This window comes from Malaya genurostris, chromosome 3, assembly GCF_030247185.1.
Source record: "Malaya genurostris strain Urasoe2022 chromosome 3, Malgen_1.1, whole genome shotgun sequence".
NCBI lineage: Eukaryota > Metazoa > Arthropoda > Insecta > Diptera > Culicidae > Malaya > Malaya genurostris.
The window spans coordinates 192442478-192457508 of NC_080572.1; the positions used below are offsets into that span (position 1 = coordinate 192442478).

At 35.1% G+C, this 15031-nt stretch overlaps 1 protein-coding gene across 7 annotated transcripts in view; it reads left to right on the forward strand.

Moving 5' to 3' along the window:
* Positions 1-15031, forward strand: part of LOC131436133 (cyclic nucleotide-gated channel rod photoreceptor subunit alpha) — a 437495-nt gene that overhangs the window by 240013 nt on the left and 182451 nt on the right. For 5 of the 7 annotated variants that reach the window (XM_058604643.1, XM_058604647.1, XM_058604645.1 and 2 more), the window contains one exon: positions 6649-6837. The exons of the other annotated variants lie outside the window; for them this stretch is intronic. In XM_058604643.1, coding sequence (XP_058460626.1) covers positions 6649-6837 — 189 coding nt within the window. The remainder of the gene's footprint in view (positions 1-6648; positions 6838-15031) is intronic. 7 annotated transcript variants of the gene reach the window in all.

Here is a 15031-nt window from a genome sequence, read left to right on the forward strand (position 1 = left end):
TCTCATTGAGGTAGGCAATATTGATTCCTTCCTCTGTTCGCTCACGTAGTTAGAAAAGTGTATAAATTGGTCAATAGAATATTACACAATATTTGTCTATAATAGAGCAGTAAAATTACTGTCATTACCATAAAGTAAATAGTTCCAGTCCAGGCTCAGGAAAAATGATTAAATTTGCGGAAAACTATCGCAAAAATTTACCTGTTAGCTACATCCAAGCAAACGATTTGGTGATTTGTTTTTTAGTAAATCGGTCAAACGAGTGCTCTTTCTGGAAAAAAAATCTATTGTTTAAAATGGTCAACATTCGTGTGGAATGATTTTAGGAAACAAACGTGATATTAAAGACTGTCCCAGAAAGTATGGACGCACTTTGATTTCGCTGTAAATAATTCACAAGTGTTAGATATTCAAATTTTATTCGATAAACTGATAATATTAGACTACAACAACAGAATATTATTCTCAACATTTGCTACTTAGCCATTGTAGACTAGCTGGCGCACCTTCTTACGAACGTTACTCATTAAATTGGCGACAAGTTTTGACACTTTTTCCAATCTTTTTCAAACTGTTGAATGGTTTCGGCTGCCGAGACATGTTTCCTAAGATGTGTCTTTGTTAATGCCCAAAATTCCTCAATTGGTCGAAGTGGATTCATGTTTTTTGGGACGAAAGTGACATTTTTGGTAGTATACCATTCTACCGTTGATTTCGAGTAGTGACAAGATGCAAGATCTGGCCAGAAGAGAACAGGATCCTTGTGGCTTCGAATCATGAGTAAAAGTCGTTTTTGTAAACATTCTTTGATGTATATTTCGCTGTTCATTGAAGCAGTGGTGATGAAGGGTTTCAAAATCTTACCGCAGCTACAAATTGCTTACCAGACCATAACTTTCTTACCAAATTATTCGACTTCGCACGGCCTTTTCACTTACTCCTTCCATTTTTTGCTATCTTTCTCAGTGACAGTCCGCGTTCTGTGCACCATTTGTACACAATTTTCGACGTTGTTCTGCTGAAAGTCCACGCATTTCGAAACAAACTAATGAAAACGAATAAACAACTGCACAAGTGGTTAGAGAAGAGTGTAAACAACAGGACGCAGCCATAAAAATTGACAGATTCTGAACCATTGCGAAATGGCAGCGGTTTTTAGTTGCGTCCATACTTTCTGGTACAGTCTTTAGTAAGATGATATCTTTTTATTATAGATCCGCATGTGTTTTTTTGCGTAAATATTCTTCGATGTTTTTAGTTTTCATGAAATTATTTTAATGACCGTCGTTTTAAATGACAATTTGACATTTCAGTCACTCATTACCTTGTAATTTTGAAACTGCAAGACGAATCGAAGATGGAAATTTTATGAAACCTTCAAATTATTCCATTTATTCTAAACTTGTGACAATCGATTAAGCATTTCATGAGATGTAGCAGTGAGTTCCTCTTTAATGGTTTTGTAACTATTTATGGTACTTCCAGAAACGGTATTCAGAGACCGGCATAACCAAAAATCCTTCTCTCCAATCATTTACCGATAATAATAACTAAAGCTATCATCTTTTAATCTGCTCTGGAGAAATTACCGAAAAAAGCAGGAATATTTCGCAATAATCGAAATAGAAAGTAAACAAAGAGAATCTCTCATTGCTACATACGTCGTTTTGAACATTTTATACAGAAATATAATATTGTGGTATTCCATTCAAAATTCTGGAATATATGACCACTATTTCCAGTGCTTCCGGAACTAGATACCGGGAACCAGGATTGTCTAAACTAGTTTGTTTAGTTGCTTACTGATAATGGCAATCGATTTGGGTAGTTTTGAGACCACTTTAGAAATTTTTTTACGGTTTTTGTTTCGCCGGTTTAAGTGACGGTGTACAATATTGAACACACTTTACCCTATAACTCCGGAACCGGAAGTCGGATTGGGGTGAAATTCAGGAATTCCGTATGGGACCTTTCATTTGAATCTAAGTTTGTCGAAATCGGTTTAGCCATCTGCGCGAAAACCTAGTGAGATTATTTGACACATACACACACAGACATTGCTCAGTTCGATGAACTGAGTCGAATGATATAGGACACTAGGCCATCCGGGCCAATTTTTACTAGTCGGTTTTTCAAGTGATTGCATAACCTATCTGTATGAGAAAGGCAAAAATGTCAAACTTAATTTTGGTGTTGCCAGATTTTAGCTATTGACATGAGTGGGGCCAGTTACCGAAATACAAGTAGCGGCCTACGTATGTCCATGAATAAGTATGACGAATAAATTGAAATAGTTTTGAGCGCATTTGAAGATTTTTTGGTATCGTCATTTTTATGACGGTTTGAATTTAAAAAATTCAATACCCTGTAGTTTCAAAATTGGAAGTCGGAATCGGATTAAATTTACCAATATTGAATGGGAGCATAAGTTCATATTAAGTTGAATTTTTGATTATTATATTCATTTTGGCCATTATTTAGCTTCTCTATTCCCGATACTTTCGAAAACGGAATTCGGAAATCAGTGTAACCGAAGGCATTTGAATTCGTCTAATGGATTGTAAACCATTTCATTAGATTCGAAGTTTTTGAAAAACCGAATACCGTTAATACTGAAATAAGTTTATTTGGTCATCGACTCTCAAAAACTGTGAACCTTATAAATTTATGTGAAATTTTTACACCAATCACCCTGTATCTCCTGAACCGTAAGTCGGATCTGAAGACTTTCGGGGTATATGATGGTATAAGTGACTCAAGTTACTCGGAGGTGGATGAACCGATTTGAACAAGCCTAGGTCCGTTTGAAAGCTCTTGTTAGGCAATTGATCAAGTTCGAAGATCAAATGGCTGTGGCTTTTTGTTCCGGAGATATGATGGTATAAGTGACGTAACTGGCAAAACACGTTGTTTTTTACCGCTCAATAATATATATAAGGGTGCTAATATCTTGGGATCACCTCTAATTTCGTAAAGCGGTAGAGCTCAAAAGTTTAAGCACCTCGTAAAAAGTCCCCATGCGAAATTTGAGCTAAATCGGATATGGGTAAGGGGTGCTACCCGGCGGTTAAGGTTTGAAAATTTTCGATTTTGAAAAATCTCCATAACCGAAATTTGTTTTGATGCCAAACGTCTAAAAAAAGCATAAAACGTCGAGATTTAATGTCATCTCGAAAAAATATTTTTTTAAGAAATTGACTTTCTGGGACTTAAAAAAAAATTTCAAAAGTCCCAGAGAGTCGATTTTTTCCAAAAATTTTGTTTTTCGAGATGACACTCAATCTCGACGTTTCATGCAATTCTAAGACTTTTGGCATTAAATTTTTTTTTCGGTTTCGGAAATTTCATGTACTCCACCCTATGGTGATTTTTCGAGATCTATGGAAATTTCATTAAGGGAACTAAGAAGGGTTTTTTTCAATTCGCATCACTCTTCTCATATAATTAGGCAACGCAAATGTCAAGCGCTTGGTTGGAAAAATAATGCCGACTGTGTGACATAAACACAGAAGCAAGCTTTTGTGAACTACTCGAATCAATCTGAATCAATTGGTGTCAAAAATGAGCCCAAATTAGTGTCAGAAATTATTTAATAAAAAATAAAAAAAAATTTTTCATGAGACTGTTTTGAAGAAAGAGAAAGGTATTATCACACCATTAGGTGGATTAGGAAGGGGTTTTTATATTTACAAAAAAGGTAACAAGACTCAGAGAGCTGACCAAAAGTGTGATTCAATGTACGTAAGAGTGTCCCTTATCTGCATAAACACATTCATACACACATTCGCCAATTTCAACGAGCTCAATCGAATGGGGCATGACATTAAGGATCAATAGTAAACCAAGTTAACTTGTGTTGGTAATTTGTATATTACGAACATTTTATTGGTACGTATGTAGATGCTCGTAGATCTATGTTATCATATATGCAGTGCAACCAGTTTATCAAAGTGGCTTGAACGATTGAGTTACAAACAATCTTTTTCGGAAATAATTTATTCTCAAATGAATGTTAGGCCTGTCTTTTTGGATGAAAAATAAATAGTTTTACAACAACATTCCATATGCATTGCCTTTCGCGTGTTAAATTAAAGGTTCCTATTTTGCGGGTTTACTTATAAAAGGTACGTAAATCTTTATATCGCAATAATTTCTGCAAGAGAAAATCCACATAGGAATGTGTTTGTTGCTAATCAAATGTGTTAGTAGAAGTAAGCAAAAACTGAAAAAAAATTCCTCGAGCCGTTTTCAGTAAAACTGTAGAGTTTTTAGATTTTCTCTTTCCTGAATTGCAATGATAAGCTGAATGAACTGGTTTTTTTTAAATTTTAAACCATATGGAAGATTTATTGATTAAAATCAGAAAAAGAAGCACAGGAATTTTGTTTCTATGCACACATTGTTAACATTACTCATACGCTTGCAAAGTCTCTTGCTCCTTAAGTAATCCCGGTCCTGGTAGAAAATTTGAGTTTAGAGGTGACTGAAGCTAAAAAGAGAAAGGTGTTTTCCATGGTGAATAAGCAAAACACTAGACAACACAAACATACTGGCGTGTGTGGGGGGATGTTTTGCCGACGGCTTTTTACCTACGGCAATTAAGCAGCGGAACAATTCTATCTTATTAATTGTACCGCTACCCCCCCCCCCCCTCCCCATCCACTTCCAGTAGCTTTGAACAGCTAAACTTCGAAGCTTGACTTAATTCGAACGAATCTCCGCCCTTCCGGTTTCCGCAGAAGCGTTTTCGCTAATTACAAAGAATCAAGCGAAGCCCGAAGCCAGCCGGATTCCGGATCAGCCCGGGAACGGCAGGCAAACATTTAGCAGACTTTTACCCTTGCAACTTGGTCCCGACGGAGTTCCTGCTCCGGGCCAATCGTGCGAAGAAATAAAATCAATTTGAAATGCTAATTGAAAACCCTTAAAGTTTGGCCGAATACAGCAACAGAAGCGGTGCTGTCGCTGTCGGAAAGAAGGAAGTTTCGTTGAAACGGCAGGATCGCAACAGGAAGACGGACGAACTTGGGCATGGAGGAAGGTGAATGAGCTTAATCAAAACTTGTTCGGAGCGGCCCAGGCGCTGTACGATTGTGGTTTGTGTGAACACTGATGATAATGTTGAGGGCGTACTATTTGGAAACCATAGGCGTTGTCTAATCCGTTCGCTTACCTTTTCTTATCGTAACTAAAAATACATTACGAACTTCCCCATCGCCATTGCTGGCAGAATCAGTGACTTTTCCATTCAGTGAACAAAGTTTTTGGTAACTATAGAGGAGATATGCGGGCTACCAGCAGTGCTATAAATAGATCATAAAACGTAATATGAGGCTTGAAGTGCTCCCAGGACCTGGGCTGTGTTTTGTGGTGTACGTGTGTGTGTTTTGAATTGCTGTTAGTCCTTATAACAACTATGATAGCGGGAAAATATTGAAAGAAACTATAGCTCGAGAAATAATGGAACATATTTTACTCATGAAAAAATTGTTCGATACCGAACGCATAATGCAGGGAAAAAATTACTCATGTCTTGTCTTTTCCCAAAATGATTGTTTTGTCATACATTCCCGCTCCCATATTCCCCACTGAACTCAAATTTAATCCAATAGCTTGTATCTGTTCCCTAAAATTCACACGCATTGATCATGTCCATTCATGTCCGCACAGGAAAGTCTCCCCATACAAGCATTCTCTGCTAACACGCAATTCGTGTTGTTGTATTGAAAGGGGGTGGGGCTTAATCCTTGCTGAATGAATGCACACGTCGAACTGAAAAATAGTATATAAGAAATCGTTTCACGCACTAAAATTCATTATTGTTGTAACCATTGTACAGTAAACATCGCGAAATAAAATTAAAGAGTTAAACCTGGAATTTCTTTTCTGCCACCGAAAGAACACCATTTGAGGTTTGGTATCCGCTGCTTGAGTGAGAATTCCGATTGCTGCTGGTTTTGAGCCTGTCGCCATCGAGTATAGTTCGTTTCAGCGTTCCGAGTCGCTATCGAACTTCGTCCATCCGTTCTGGAGCACCGCCGAGAGAACCACAAAAATTTGTCTATCGATCCGATCCTCAATCAGACCCTACCCAAGGTAATCTGTTGTGGACACCGGTTCGAACTGTACGGACAATTTTAATTCTCTGGTGTGTTGGTGTTAGCCGTAGCGGAATTAGATTGCCCACTGAAGAGATTTGTTCCTATGCCATTATCCCTACATTGTACGCCGTACAAAAATGTTACAACTAATTTTCGGTGCTGAAAATATGCGATATTGATTTTTTTTTATCAAATACTTAAAAAGCCATTCATTTACTTTTTCAGTTATTTCGTAATGATACGATCAAAGCGTAATTGTGAGTGAATCAAGAGATTGAAATTGAGTCTCGAAAATTAATGTTAATCCGATAGAAGGATTTCGTAATGAGATTTGCAACTGATGAATTTTTGTATTTATCCACAAGCAAACAGCACATTTTTCCAACAATAAATTCATTCTAATCGTGACCAGCTGGAAGACAATGTCTAATGAAGTGGCCATTAAAACAATTGAGTGGACATCCATTTCATTCTTATCTAACTCGTAGAGCTTATCTTTCTTTCTCTGTTTTTTTTTCTTTCTCTCTCTCTCTCTTTCTCGTTTTAGATGATGATGGCAAGGCAAGTTTTGACGATACGAAACTGTCGCGGCATCACTCACACTCCCTCAACGGCACGGATGCAGCGATAATGCATCTGGCCCCTCCGCCCCTCGAAGCCGTTGGGTCCGACTTCAATACGATTCAAACGTCCTCGGAACACAATCGAAACTCTGTGAGCCGTCAAAGTCTCATGGGTAAGTTTCGTTCGGCTGCGGGGTATCTGCATTTCCCATTTTCATGTCCATTCCCCTGCTTCATCATTCCCGGAACGTCGTGTCATCCCTCAAGTTTTGTTGCGCTCAAAGCTAAATGTTATTGCTGTTTGTTATTGTTGTCGTTGTAAGCGTTTCATTCTAGCTGTTGCTTCTTGTGTGTCGCACCTTCATTTCCCAGTACAAGTCGTTCTGTCCTTTTGCACCCGATGGTGTTGGGCGAGATACAAATAAATTTATTCATTGAGATGTGATCCATTATTGCATAGCATGGGAAAGCATGTAAATACATTGTGGTGATAAATTTGAATTTCTCCCTTCTCCATTCCAAGAACCTTTGCTTTAGTCATCCGTACATGATAGCCGGGGTTTTGTAGTAATTGCAATGGTTGCCATTCTTTGTGGCGACCTAGGGTTCATTCGACACGTGAAACTCATGTTTTGCATTCCTTCGTTGGAAATATTTCCTTTGTGCTGTTTAAGTGAAATGTGTTTGTCCATGCACGTGGGTAAATTGTTTTCTTACTTTCCGATTTCCGAGGGAAGAATTGACTTCGGAAAATATTGCTTTACCTCCTAATCTATCTTAGTAATAGCTTATTTACTTTTTGTTGGAGATAGTCGTTAATTTTTGGAAATTTTTTGTTTGTTTGTTTGTTTATTTTTTTAACCAGACACATGGCTCAGTTTAGTAATGCGGGATGAATTTCGTCATCTACGAAAGTATGGTTTGAGAAGTAGTATTGAAAGCTCGAAATTATAGATTCTCGAAATTAAGATAATCTGGATCAGTGTTGGAAAATAATCAAAACTTCGAAAATTGCGAAATTTTTCGCAAGTGATTGTCAATCAAAAACAATCATTGATCAGAGAACTCACTGAAACAAGTTCACTACTGATTTTTTGCAAACGCGATTCTCGCGGAAACTTATCTCACATGACAAAAAATCAGTTATGAAAAGTTCACTTGCCAACGTTCTCCTCGAGGATATTTTAGATAAAATTTCGCACATTGAATAAATCTGATATGAGTCTCGAAAAAAAGATTTTGGGAAAAGGAATTTTCATAGCCGTTAGACCCTTGGCAGAATTCAAAACGCTCGTATATTTATTTTGACGAAAAACAGTTCATTTTTCGTGAAAATAAAAAAATACAGTACATCGACTTAGGAAAAAACAGTTCAACAGAAGCAGTACGTATTTATTCCAATAATATTGAATAAAAAACAACAGCAAATAATTGTCAGACGATTTCTTTCCATAATCTTGTTTTTTATTCCCCTCTTTGAAGGTATTTTTTGCACATAATTTCAGTTTTATTAGGACACGGATATTTTTAACTTTTTGGTGGCGACAATTTTTTTTGTTTCAAATCAACAGAATTTAGCAAAGTTTTGTGACGCACTCTGAACAAGAATTATTTATGTTGGATCATTTTTCCGAAATCCATTTCCCCGAAAGTCGTTCCACCGAATAGGTCGCCAAAAGTCGGAATACATCATATTCGTTTTTTTTTTGTTACTATTGTGTCCGCACGAGCGGTAGCGATGTCGGACAGCACACGAACTAAAACGTTGTGGTTTTTGGCGACTGACCCAATTATATTCACTACGTGTTGTCACTTTTCCCTCTGACATTTTGTATTGCGGCAAGCCTACATTCGATGCGTTAAAGATTCAAAACTCTGTTTTGTTACGAACAATACGGTACATTTTAATGGAAAAATACAGCACAAATTAAAATACTGTACATATAAGGGTAAAAACATACTAACAGCATTATTAGGTTAAAACCGGGGGTAAAAAAACGATAAAAAAAAACATACTAACAGGCGAACGACCGAAACTTGGTTAAAACCGGGTATAAATAAACAATATGAAAAAAAAAACATACTTACCAATACTGTAAAATACAGTACGAATACGAGCGTTAGGAATACATGATGAATAAATTCGCCGATGAACAGAAGCTGAACCTTTCTGCAAACGTTTAAGTAGCGTTGGGTGGCTGAAATGATAAAAAAATGCTGAATTTTTAGCTCTTGCTATTTGATGCTCTGTGATAAGTGGACCAATAGTGGTGATGTATTCGAAATTTATTCAGCAATACCGTGGTAGTGGAGAAATATCATCAATAAAATCAGCAAGTGCTGTGATTAATAGTATTTATAATGGTGATAAAAAATAATAACAAAAAAACAATCAAAGCGTGTTATGCAGCTGATTAAAAGCTTGTAACCAATTTAGCTCGAATATCATAAGCGGAAGTAATAGTAACGCATGTTATCGCTACGCTCATACAAACGCGTCATCCGAACGCTGCATCTGCAGTGTGTGTTGAGACATGTAAAACGCTGCGTTCCTGTTACTTGTATAAATAAAGTTCATGCGTTTTATTTGGTTTAATCTAAATAATGCAGTTTGATCAACCAGCTGGAATTAAAAACTAAGAATAATGACGATGATTTCAGAGGAAAGATGAATAATCGTCATCACGGGTGGCCATACCATAGAAAGTTTGAGAATTTTATAGAAAGAAGGCTTAACATTTCCACATAAAAAAATGAAATTTACATGAAATGTAATTCAATGATACTTTTAAATAGACATCAATTTCAAATTTGATTGAAAACCATCATCGATGTAAAACTAAATTAGAATGTCTTGATTTGTCAATGAATTATACAACATATTTTAACTAACGCTTAGTTTGGCTTTCAAAGTATATTGAAAAGTAAAGACCTGAGGAGTAACTTTATATCCAGTTTCCTGCTCCAAATATATGCATCAAAATCCATGTAAATATTTTCATCTGTGTTCATCAACTGTTTGAAATGTACATGTAACTCTATTATCCTGGAATAGTCATTCGTTTTTTTATAAATTATGTGTGATTTTTTTTGCAACTTTTATTTTGATGTCCGAAATAAACGTGGACTGGCTTTATTTCCGGTATTTTGGGATTTGGGGTTAAAAGTTGATTTTCACACTGATTGCATAGCCATACTTTACCAAGGTGAACACATAATTTTGGCTGGAATTACAAAGTCCTCAATAATTTACGTAAAAACGTTCATGTTACTTGCTATCCGGACTGTAATATATAAACGTCGCGTGAATAATGTGTATGGTGAAAATAAAAATTTTTGGACATGTTAAGTGGTATGTTTTCATATTTTTATAAAACGTAGACGACCACAATATTTGATTTAAAAAATAAATAACAGTGGACCATGAGCCCCCATCAAGTTCTGTTAGAAGGAAACGCATGGTGCTTTGTTCTAGTAGTTTATGCAACTCAAGCGCAGGGCTTAGAAATCAAAATAACGAAAAGGAGGAAATGAGTTTCAACCCTTGCATAGTACGTACACGGCCATACTTCAGGTACAACCTAGAAAGATACGAACCAAGAACTTATTGGTATGTGGTTCATACATATATGAATGGTAGTAATATATGAACGTCGCGAGAATCACACATATGAAATTCGGTTACGGCAGTCAAGAACTATAACGGGTGTCAGTTTTTCACGTGTTACTGATGGATGTAATGAAAGAATAATGAAAGACAGAATGAAAATTTCATTACAGTGTCAAAAGTTATAATAAAGATATATGGGATGTCTAAAGTTTTCTGAAAAAATGTGTGATAGAAAAAAAGTTGGAGTTTTGTTTTTGCAAACATCATTCGAATATCTTTATGATGGTTTTCATGGATTTTGATTGAGAGTGCTATATATTTTTATACTTATTCTTAAATTTGAAACAACAACAGATTAAAAAAAGTGATGCGTTAGTTTTCGTTTTTGAGTTATAACCTTTTGCATAATTTCAAGTCATGCATTTATTGACCATGTCCATTAAAAGCTTGATTCGATGAATTAATTTCTTTAATTTTCAATATATTGTGTAGAAAGTGTACTTTCCAGAAAATATCTGAGAATACAGGACGACGTCTCATGTACCAATCAACTCAGTAAGTGATTATTCACTCTCAGAGGATCGCCTCCAGGTTTTTACAGGTTTAACATGGCCAAATATCATTGAGCTTCGTGATATGCTGATGTCAATGATCGGTTTTTATCCAGAATAGTGAGACCGGCGGAAATGCTTAAATCAGAACAGCTACCAACGACTATCAATAAAAGAAGTGACGATGATAAGTCTATAGAATAAACGAAAATGATCAGAGAGAAAATGTGTGCTTTTAAATGTAACCGAATTTCATATGTGTGATACTCGCGACGTTCATATATTACTACTATTCACATATGAACAACATACCAGTAAGTTCTTGCTTTGTAGCTTTCGAGGTTGTACCCGAAGTATGATCGTGTATGTATTATGCAAAGTTTGAAACTCATTTCCTCCTTTTCGTTACTTTGATTTCTAAACCCTGCGCTTGAGTTGTATAAACTACTAGAACACAGCACCATGCGTTTCCTTCTAACAGAACTTGATAGGGACGCATGGTCGACTGTTATTTATTTTTTAGAAAAAATCAAATATTGTGGTCGTCCACATATTTTAAAAATATGAAAACATACCACTTAACATGTCCAACAATTTTTTATTTATCGCTGAAAAATCCGAGGTGGTGCAAAAATTGGAAGAGAGAAAAAATATGTTTCAAAATTTTCAAGTATTTTTTAATGGAAGAATTCTTCAAAAATTTTGAAAAAAATTGTAAACCTATTCCTTGAATATACTTGTTTTTTTTTTAATTTTTCTGAGGAGCGGTTTCTTCAATAATCAAATAAAATAAAAATCAATAGAACCACCCTAGCTACGTCAATATGACAGTTAAAGGGTTGAAACTTTGAGAAAATTAGTTCCAGTATATGACCTTTTGAATGTGCTATAACCATATGAATTCCCTTTGGGGGCAGATTTCACATGCTTATCCTGCTATAGCCTTTCATTTTCGGGTAACGTATTCCATTTGTAATGCCTTAATGTTGGAAGAGACTGAATTTTACTGGCTCCGAGTGTAATTCCCATTCGGCTAGCAAGTGCGACTGTATGAATTTAAATGCACCTTTTACCAGCCAAGCAAATGCATGCTTCTGTGGCTCAGTCGATTAACTGACGTACTTTGTGATTCAATGATTCTCGATTCAAGTCGCGGTGATCACTCTAAGTTTTTTTTTTATTTCAATAAATTTCATGTACATGTGATAAGAATATCCGTTCCAGATCCACATCCTAACTTTCTCAAACCATCAAAATTAACAACTTTCCCACGGAAAGTTCACAAAACTACACGCACATTACAAAACTCTCGTGAAATCCCTTCCAAGGAAAAACTATAGAATCCTAGAACATAAATTAACTTTCTTACCATCAACACTAACCACATGTTCAAACGAAAATTTTACACGTCTTCGAGCACAGTAACTCAGGTTCAAACCTAAAAGAAACATTTCGACCATAAATATCAACTCAGCGCAACCATGCACGCAAAGACCGAAATCAGCATTTTTGCGAAAAAATTAGTTGATTTACTGAATTTAGTTAGTTATTTTTTAGGACAACTAAAAAAATCTTAATTTTGCTAATTTGGATTTGTTAACTCTCATGCCCTTAAAAATGCTAAATTATTGGTTGTAATGGCTATTTTTTTAGTTAAATTTGCCAATTAAACGTGCTGTCATTTCTTAGCTAAGACACACTCCATTATAATACAACTAATTTTTCAGTTGAATTAGCAAAATAAAATGTTATTTTCAACCAATTTAAATTGTTAAATTCAACAGAAGGTATTTTTAAATTCAATAATATTTTTGTTTATTTCAATTGATAATAACAGGTGATTTTAGCAACAATATTAGTTGATTTTGTTATTAGTTCTAGTGATTACACCTAATTAAAAATGTTGAAAGTAACTAAACTCGTTATTGATTTCAACCAAAAATATTCTGAATATCTGAATAATATATAATAATATCTGAACAATATTTGAAAAATATTTGTTGATTTAGACAGCGCTCAGGGTACTAATAGTTTTGATGAATGGGTAGTAATAGCTATAGCTATTGATTTGAAACCAACAAAATGATAAGATGATATAAACAAACTATGCAATGCTTTCATTATTTTGAGTAAAATGGAATGCGATTAATTTTATTTTCTTGTTCCAAAACTATGATAGTTTAATGCGTAAATATTGGCAATAATAATTCAAATATGTTGTGAAACAGGTGAGAACTTACATTTTCTTTTTTTTCCGATGTAAACTTTGGCAAAAAATTAGGGCCAACTGCAATATTGATGATTGGTATTCACAATTTTCAATTGATCATTCACATTTTTCAATTGATCATTAGGAACTTTTAACACCATTAGTAATCAGGATTCGATACATAGAATGTAAAAAAATTGTTCACAATCGCTTCAATTGTCCACAAGTTCTGCATAAAAACGTTTTTCACTGAGTTTACCACCATATCATACCATACCATTATATACCGGTCATTCAGAAATTCAATAAAGTATATACCACAGCACAAATACAAATATCCAAACAATTTCAGAGCAATTTCAACAGAACAATCCTGTTGTTGTTTTTTTTTATTCTAATTGCTTCTACTTTAACACTTATGAGTTTTTAGCTAATAAACCTGTTAATTAAACCAAATCCATTTCTATTTTATTTGTGCTGTCTTTCAACTGCGATGGTGACAATAAAACAGCGTAATGTTTTTTGATTTCAACTACAAAATTAGTTACCAACGAGAATTTCGTATTCAATTGAAATTGTGCTGGTTTGTGTCTAGGATTTTTGCCAACTAAACAGATTCACTGAAAACAAAATTTTTTTCAGCAAAATAAATTCTGAATTTCAACTAATCTATTGGTTGATTTGTCAATTTTGTTGTTAAAATTAACTAATCCAGAAACAGAAATGCGAATTAGGCGCAGAGCTAATTTCGGGCGTTCCGTGTGACTAAAACCAGGAAAAGATCCAATTTCATAAGTTATGTAACAACAATTTTTGTAGACAAATAGCTTCAGTTTGTCAGCAAACCTCATAAATTGTTTACTTTACGATTTCTTAACAGTTAACCCAAAATAGCAGTAAAATGATTCAACACACCCTAAGTGAGAACCCCACGATATCTAACCACTCACTCACACTCTCACTCTCCTCTTGCATTTCTACTCACACTCCTCGTAGAAATTCATCCACCACTACTATCACATACCCTTCTTCCATCACGAAAGCTTTGCGTACAGAGTAACGCGATTGGCTCAAACTACACACTTCGAAAAAAACCCTGTGATTTTACATCTTATTAGATGCACATAAAAGTAGCGTCGCAGTTCACGTAAATTTAAGTGGAAGAACATTTAATATTGTGTCTAAAATTCCATTACATGAAATTTATTTAAAAAAAATGAATACAGAAAGCGAGCGCCGCGACTCGAACCAAGAACCATTGGATTGCAAAGCAAGTTATTATTCGACTAAGCTACAGAAGCACACCTCTGCTTGGCTGGTAAAAGAGTTATTTAAAGCCAGACAGTCGCACCTGCTAGAGGAACGCAAGTTACAGTCGGAACCAGTAAAATTCAAGCTAATCTAACATTAAGTTATCACAAATGAAATTTTCCGTCATTTGACAAATAAGGTCTTTATGAATTACATCGTATGAGGGATTAAGTCACCTGTAAAATTCAAATTTTTTTGATGTGCAATTACATAGACCTCGAAAGCTCCATACTAGAATACCAGCCTTAGATACTTAGCATTAGTCAGATTTACGAATTTATTTTAACCTGTTAACTGGTTGTTTGGTTGTTTAAAATGTTAAGGTCAACTGCGGCGTTCCATTCATGTGCATATTAAAAGATGTAAAATTACAAGATTTTTTCGAAGTGCATTTTCATGAGGCCTTCAATGATTTTTTGGTAGTGTGTAGTGGTAGTCTTCAAAAATGTGTTATGCATATAACGAAAAAATCATGTAGATTTAGATGCACATAAGAGGAGCGCCTCAATTTACCAAAATTTTTATCCAGAGGCAGATAAACATTGAACATTTAATGTTAATTGAATTGAATTTTACTACCAAATGGATGTGATATTCTGTTATCATCCAAGAAAGTACGACATACTTCAATTAATTTCTTACGTAAATTTTCATCTGTTTCAAAAATAGCGTGCTCAATTCGTAGT